This window comes from Frankliniella occidentalis, unplaced genomic scaffold (genome assembly GCF_000697945.3).
Source record: "Frankliniella occidentalis isolate FOCC.00 unplaced genomic scaffold, Focc_3.1 Scaffold35, whole genome shotgun sequence".
NCBI classification, from domain to species: domain Eukaryota; kingdom Metazoa; phylum Arthropoda; class Insecta; order Thysanoptera; family Thripidae; genus Frankliniella; species Frankliniella occidentalis.
In genome coordinates this window covers 949,665-957,493 of record NW_026267165.1, presented here as the reverse complement: position 1 = coordinate 957,493, position 7,829 = coordinate 949,665, and the positions used below count along the sequence as shown (strand labels likewise).

The following is a 7,829-nucleotide window of genomic DNA, read 5'->3' as shown; positions in this document are numbered from 1 at the left end:
ACGGCCCCGACTCTCTCGAAAGGTTTAATGTCTACCGCATGTATCACAAACCAAACCGCACGTATTGGAACGTATGATGCTCGGAAAAAGGGTTTTGCTTATGAAATGTTTGCTTTGTTCCAGGCTGACGTGGACGTCCTGGACGATTTTCTGTCCTGCGATGCGGCGACCCTAGAGGAGAAGATTAAACTCGCTGACAGCGCTGCCGACCTTTCTCTGGACCTGCAGGTACAGCAACCGCAAACCTGTTCAGCATGGCATATTTAAACCATAACGAAAAGAGTCTAAAAGTTTTCCCAACACCAAAGCAAAACGCGAGATTGCCTGGCTTGATCGTGCACTTGTCGACCAGGATGACACGGACAGCGTGTACAGCCTGCTGGGGCTGCGGAGGCCTGGCTCCTGCCCGGACATGGACCTCTCCCTCTCCGACGTGCCGCTCTCGTCGGTCAAGCAGGAGCCGCAGCACCTCAGCGACGCGGAGATCAACGCCATCGCCAAGGACCGGCAGAAGAAGGACAACCACAACATGAGTACGTAAAGTCACCGTCAAAGGCATCCCCCCCCCCTCCTCATCCACGGGTTCCAATAACTAACTACTTGTGTACTATTCACGACTAATCATAAAAAAAACACTCTTTGTTTCCTCCGTATTTCCATACGAAGCAGTATTTTTAAATGCCTCCCATCTCCCATCCCATTACTAGCCAATCATAGGGAGTTTTGTGTGTCATGGCGTGTGTACGAGGAATGACCAATCCCTTCGCCCTCGCGCGCACCCGACCGAGCACCCGACCGAAAAACTCGCGTCTAGCGTATAGCGCACATGGGCGCACATCGTTCGCTCGCCAAACAGTGACTCGACATAAAATTTCTCTGATTTGCAACTAGAGAGGAAAGTGTTTATTTTCGATATTAACCTTGAGTGTATTGCTGCTCCTGCGACAATGTGCGGCAGCAATTTGGCTGTCTGCTGGACATGACAGACGTTTCCGCGGTGAGTCCCCGTGCAGCGTGTGGCCGCCCGGAGCCGCCCGGCGGTCCGGGCCCACCGCGGCCGGCCCGGCCGGGGACTGCACTGCAAGCGGAAAAACGCTCTCAAACTGCTTCCTCTGGCCTCAAACTTACACGACGGCGCTGGGAGAATCCCCCCCGTTACCCCCTTCCGCGCAGTGGGAACCGAAACGTACCTAGCCTTGGCGCGCCGCGCGCCCACCGCGCGCTCCAATTTCGAATACGTGAATCTGACGCCTCGCTAACTTATTTTCTTTTCCCCCACAGTCGAGCGCCGGCGGAGGTTCAACATAAACGACCGCATAAAGGAGTTAGGGACGCTCCTGCCGAGGACCAACGACCCGTAAGTTTCAATACGATTTTCATATGAACATTTGTCTGTTTTGTTACCGAAAGTACGTCAGCTTTTAGTTTCGCCAATTATCTTTCGTAGTTCGTACTCATTTTTCACTATTTGCACATTCTCCCTCATCGCCCAGGTCCCCGTCGGTCGGCCCGAGGACGCTCACACCTTCTCTTTACTTACACGCGTGTTGCCTGCAGGTACTACGAGGTGGTGCGCGACCTGCGGCCCAACAAGGGCACCATCCTCAAGTCCTCGGTGGACTACATCAAGGTCCTGAAGCACGAGGTGCAGCGTCTCAAGCAGTCCGAGACGCGGCAGAAGCTGCTGGAGACCCAAAACAGAAGGCTGGCTCACCGAGTCCAGGTAGGTGGATCGATATACCCCGCGCCCGCGGCGGGCAGCGTCGATACCCCGCGCGGACGCCCGCGGGGAAGTCCTCCACGCACCACCAGTTTCCACCGGTCACGATCCTCACACTCTTCTCTTCTTTTTTTTTAGGAACTGGAGAACCTCGCGAGAAGCCACGGCCTGCAGTACAGCGACTGCAGCTGGCAGTCCACCCCCACCTCGTACCTGCAGGACTCGTCTCATCTGCACAAGGTGTGTGCTTTGCACGTTAAAATTATCCCATCTACTTTTGAAAGTACGACTATAGTCGTAGGTTACGGGAAAATTTTCCCTGCATATGTGTGTCGTAAAATTGCAATTATAAATTGTAAATTTACAAGCACTTCGTATGGACTTTCGACTGATCGACAAGAATAAGGCTATAGCAAATCAACAACATATTTCCTGTACATAAAAATCACAGCGAATGTCGTAAATTTACGCAGATATTTTTGACAGTGTGTGGCTTTACACTTTTACGCTTTACCTTCCAGATGCCCGACGTGGTGACGGAGGCCGCGATCACGCTGAGCTCCGCGGCCCTGGACGACCTGATGGAGGACGACCACCCCGTCACGGGGGACCCCATGCTCTCCGCACACCTGTCGTCGCCGGACGGCGTCAGCGACCCGGACGACATCTCCGTGGAAGACTGTCTCGTCGGCCCCGACATGGACCTGGGGGTATGACCCCGGGGGTGAGGGGGCCGCGGGCGGGGCCGTTAGGGGACCCAGAGCCAAGACTTGTTCAGTGTGAGTGCGCGAGGACGTTGTGAGACGCCGTGGACTCCGCTGCCGCGACCACCACCGCCTGCTCCCGGAGGAGGGGGCGTGCCCTGGAGGCCCAGTGAGAAGCCTTTGCCGCTAGACGTCGAATGCATGTCCATCAACCCCCAGTCAGAAATGGATTTCGGGAGGACATCGAAAAGATGTCGAAACGATGTCACAGTCGTCTTTACCTCGCGTCGTTTCGATTTCAGCGCGGCACTTAGGACCTCGTTTCGTTTTCCCATTGATATCGTTCAAAATGTCATTTCATACTGGTTTGTACGCCCGCTGTGGTCTAAATGTCGACGTCATTTCGACTTTCGATGTCTGACCGACATCGCATCGACGTGGGATGTTTCTCACTGGAGGGAGGCTCTGTCACCATGTAATTTAATGTAAACTTTTATATGTATGTCTCTATGATGATTGTCTGTGATGGCGGTTCGGCCGGCAAATACAACTACCCCTGCCAAATTGGAAAGAAAAAAAAAACGACAACACCAACAACATTCGGCCGATGCGGGGAGCTGAGCGACCCGAGCCGCGGCCCAAACCTGTCCCACCATCAGACCGTCTTGTGTCTGTCCTTTTTGTTTGTGTGTTCGGTTGTTGTTTATATTTTGGTAATATCTAACATCGTGTCCAAAGCTCAGGAGCGCTCTCAAATGCGGTCCAATCTTAAACACGTTTTACACAGGGATTTCAGTAACTCTTACAAAACATTCCTGTACAAAGTGATGTTAGTTTTAAATATTGATGCAGGTGATTTTTGCTTGTGGATGCTCAGCTAAATAGTGTGTGATAACGTTAATCTCTTTCGGTATTTTTTCTTACGTTGACCTTGATGCGCTGTGCACTCTTCAAAATATTTTAAGAGGCCTCCCCCCAAATCCCAATTAAAAGTTTTAACAGTACCTAGAATCACCAAATACATGTTTGGATTGTGCCCTACTGAACTGTCCGAATTACTGTACTGGCCACTGCTCTGTTGCTCGGATATTTTGTATCTAATCTACATCCCTTCTATCTTCTGATAGGATTTTCCATGTAGTGTAATGATTGTAGTGATGAGGTGCGAGTCACATAATATGTACAGCACCAACAAAAATGAGTACAAAATGTAATTGCATAACTATGGGGTTTTCGAGTTCGATAATACCTTCGGCGCAATTGTTGACATCAGTCTTTTCAATGTCATAAGTACATGTCTAACAGGCGCCTACTGACTTGTTAATTTTTACCCGATGTCTAGAAAATTATTGTTTCAGTGTTCTATATTGTAAGAGTTAACATTGGGAGCTTTTGGAAGAAACCCGTTTGTTTTAGTCTGTTCGGTCTCGCTAGTCGACTGTTGAAGTCTTCGTGTTTACGAAGTAGTTCAACTCAGGGAAGCAACTGTCTTCGTCTTTTTGTTACCAGCGCAGTCTATAAATACATTTCTGGTCAAACCGCGCTTACCACGCAGATACTAGACAATAATTACCTTGTCTAGTCTATATAAAGGCATCATACCAGTGTCCTTATAGGTGCTCTTGAATGGAAGTGCAGATTTCTTACTTTTGTCAGTCTTTTCGGTTTCGCTTTTTCGAGGGCGAGAGGCGCCTGCGAGCGGCGTCCTTGCCAAGTGACATCAGACCATTTGATCCTACTGCGGAGGGAAGCCGCCACAGCTGGCGCGGCGGTTGCGTCAGTCTGAGGCACTATCGCACAGCGAAAGCCGAATGAAATGTTTTGCCTGGCAAAAGAATAAAGGGCGCGCTCTCCTCAGAGAGGAGGCCGAGCGACGCGATCGAAAGCCAAGTCGAAAGCTCGAAGTTACGTGTCTCTCTGAGACATGGCCTAGCCTATCCCTTACCCGGGACTTGATGAATGGCAAGGCAAGGCGTGCTTGTAATTTTCATTTGAACTTGGCCATGGTTCTTTGTAACGCGCGGGCCCTTAAGTTTGACGTTTTCTGCCTTCATTTTCAAATTAGTTTCAGCACTTATTTTTAACGTCTGCGGGATTGTTACTAGTGTGCCACGAGATATATTTTCCGTTACACGGGGATACCAAGTTGTTGATTGTTAATTCAGAAGTGGGGGATGAAAATAAATTTAAGATAGTTCCTCGAGTGTCTATCAACCATTGTTGCAATTATATCCACCTCAGTATTGTTGAAAAATATGATTTTGGAACGTGGCGGTAAATTTTAAGTTGTAGAGATAGTGTAAGTGTAAATAATAAGTTATGTCTTTTTAAAAGTGTATGTTAATGTCCTCATCCAACTGCCAAAACACTCATATTGCACCTGTTATCAAGCCATTTTAGCATTTTGTTTTGTTGAAAAAGTCACTTTTTATCATTTGCTATAGTTTTTGTCGTAGACTTATGCGCGGTGCTGAAGTACCTTCTTGTCAAATAAACTGTCATAGTTTCATAAATGCGCCTAAATTTCCCGTTTGTTTCCCGAGGCCGAGGCAAAGCTCATATACCCATCTACACAGCTAATAGAGAGGGGTAACGGATCGTGAAGGCAGTTGAGTGTCGTTTCTTCTTTTAATATTTTGGTGGTAAGTAGATGTTTACTGGTCGGGGATATACCGAGGTTCAAAGAGTGGCGAAATAGACAACATTTTGATTGCAAAAGCCTTAGCCCTCCTGACGGCGAGAGTGACGTTCTGTCGGTTGCCTACAGGCAGGGGTTTTGTTCAGTGAACGCCCCTGTTTGGAGCTACACCAGCTGCTACAACCGACAAGGCCACAAGCAGCTTTACCCGAACCGACTGTCGAATCTCTGGTGCCACACTCAACGAGCTGTGGCTACGACACCACGATGTAGGCTGGCTGCAGTGTAAGAGTTGTGGTGCGCGAGTCTAGTCGGTAACGGAAGAAAACCAGAGAAGCTCCCAGTATTCGAACCTATGATCCCTCATTGACACGGCGCTGGCGTAACTACTACGACGTCGGCACTCAACGAAAGGGGGCGGGTGAAACGCAACTGTGTTTCTTTTACCACTCAGAAATTTTGTAAATTGCACGCTACAATCTACTGAATTACAAAATTGTAGCATTTTTCTTTAAACGTGTGTCTTCTAATCTGAGACAAGACGAACCGCGCCTGCGGCACGTCGGGTAGGCCCGCCCGCCAAGTGTCTGTGTGGAGATGGTGGCCTACCCTCAGCGCCTGAGCGGCGATACCCCATGCTAGCACACTGCTCTCGCCCTCGCCTTACTCTCGCCGACCTATGTGGACCATACACCCTTCAACGAGACTACTGCGTGCGCACACACTGTTGCCTGCGAAATGGAGCTTTTGGTTTTGGTTGCTTGTGTGACTTCGCGGAGGTAAGAAACTGCTGTTGTTATTTTCTGTTTGTTCTAGTTCGTCTTCTTAAATTATAGATTTGTCAATATAGTGTCATAGGGACGCCTCTTTCTATGCCTAGATGAGGAAGAACGCAAACGTGATAAGTCTCATACACAAACTTATTTACATAACCTCACTTTGAATTTACTACTATGTACCAAACTTTTTTTGACTTTTCTCCAAGGCAAATCTAAATTCATGTCCAAAATATCTTCTGTTTCACTTCTATCAGGCTGTTGATATTTGGTGTTTAGCCAAAGGTGTTGGATCTAGAGAGAATGAAAACTCGCAAAATAAGAGTGCTCAAAATAATACCATTAAACATGAAACAAAAGTTCATTGCTTTAAGTAAGACCACCATCTCCGCTCTACAATCGTACTACTATCATATCTGTAGGTGTTATGTGTTCTGAGATGAAAGTACTACAAACAGTTCAAGGGTGACAGGGCACTGAGAACAATACTCGTTCTTCCTACCGCCAAGAAAGTGAAATGGACTGGTAAATAAGAACGAGTAATGAAAGCCTCAAATGGCCTCAAATGAAAAATTGATTGATATTTTTCATAAAGTTCGTGCAGTGAATGTAACTAAGGCCATTGAGAGTAGTTGTAGCCCTCCTCTTCATTCCGTCACCCTCACAGCTCTAGCTCATGCTTCTCCTCGTGATAAAGATGCAGAGGTACGGAGGGAAATAATTATTCTTAATAAGTAATGTGAGGATGTTTTCAAATTATTTACTCATTTACTCATTTTCTGTCTTTATGGAATAACTGCCATTAATCTCAGATACAGTCCCCAAAATTTTTGAGTTTTTCAAGTGGGATTCTAATTTTTTGTTCATGTTTAGTGAGTTAGCATAATTAAATTCTGAAGCCCCAATGTCTTTAACCTTTCTGCTGTACTACTGTTTGAGAAAGGGAATGGAAGACAAAATGAATCAAGACTGGAAGAAATGAGGGCTTACAATTTTGCTTAGTTTTACTTTATTTATTTTCATGAAATCTTACAAATATTAATTATGATGTGTTTAGATTCATATTTTTCTTTTATCTCTTCTTTGATTTTGCCCTTTTTTCTGCTCAAAGACAGGCAGAAATATTCTAGTCCATGCCAACTGAATGCTCTCTTTCTGTAATGTATGATAAAAATATAAAGTAAATAATATGGAAACAGAGTTAAAAGTACAGAAATATTTATGATATTCCACCTGTGAACATTTGACGTTGAGTTAACACTGCTTGTCTTAGTCATTGCTTTTGAAGCATGGCACAAACGTTAATGTTATGCAGAGGAGGAGTTGGTATGGTCCCCATGATATATGTAGACCAAAATTCTGCTTTTACCCTGTTGCAGGAAGACCATCCAATAGTTGCATCTGCTTGACATCAGCTAAGCAGCCGTTAGCTGTCACCCGATGTATGCTGAGTTGGCGTCACTGTACACAGCATGAGAAATGGCCCCTTTTTCTCATGATCACGGGAATGAATCTGGTAAGTTGACTTTTTATGTAATGTTAACAGAAATTATCAATACATTATACGATACAGTCATATTTGGTAAAATTCTATTTTGGGTTTGTGCCTTGTCATGTCTTTTTACTGCTTCTATGCTCGCTCACTCCACATATGCGGCTTATTACTTGATCCAAAAATATGTAGTCGTGTGTAGATTTTAGTGGAGGAAAGTGGAGGCAAATCATCAGAGTGTCACTTCAGTAATGCTACTATTTATTTCATTTGTATGGTACAGTCTTAGTAAAATGGTCTTGTCCAAAGGGATATGTCTGGACTAGATGTTGGCCACCTGTAACATAGAAAGTTCATTCGATGAGTTGGCGTCACAGTGATACAGATGGACCAGAACACGTTTGAGTTGAACTCTGAGATAATTTGAATTTGAATTTAACTTAGATTTTTCCATTCTTTTTCAGGTCACCAAAGTCGCCCAAAGTCACCAGCAGAAACA

At 46.1% G+C, this 7,829-nt stretch overlaps 1 protein-coding gene across 1 annotated transcript in view; it reads left to right on the top strand.

The window, feature by feature from the left end:
- The window catches only part of LOC113212595 (microphthalmia-associated transcription factor), a 78,961-nt gene extending 74,024 nt beyond the window's left edge, over positions 1-4,937 (top strand). The window contains exons 5-10 of the mRNA XM_052266117.1: positions 124-228; positions 353-533; positions 1,282-1,357; positions 1,558-1,723; positions 1,859-1,960; positions 2,242-4,937. Coding sequence (XP_052122077.1) covers positions 124-228; positions 353-533; positions 1,282-1,357; positions 1,558-1,723; positions 1,859-1,960; positions 2,242-2,436 — 825 coding nt within the window. The 3' untranslated portion in view covers positions 2,437-4,937. The remainder of the gene's footprint in view (positions 1-123; positions 229-352; positions 534-1,281; positions 1,358-1,557; positions 1,724-1,858; positions 1,961-2,241) is intronic.
- The last annotated feature ends 2,892 nt before the right edge of the window (positions 4,938-7,829 follow it).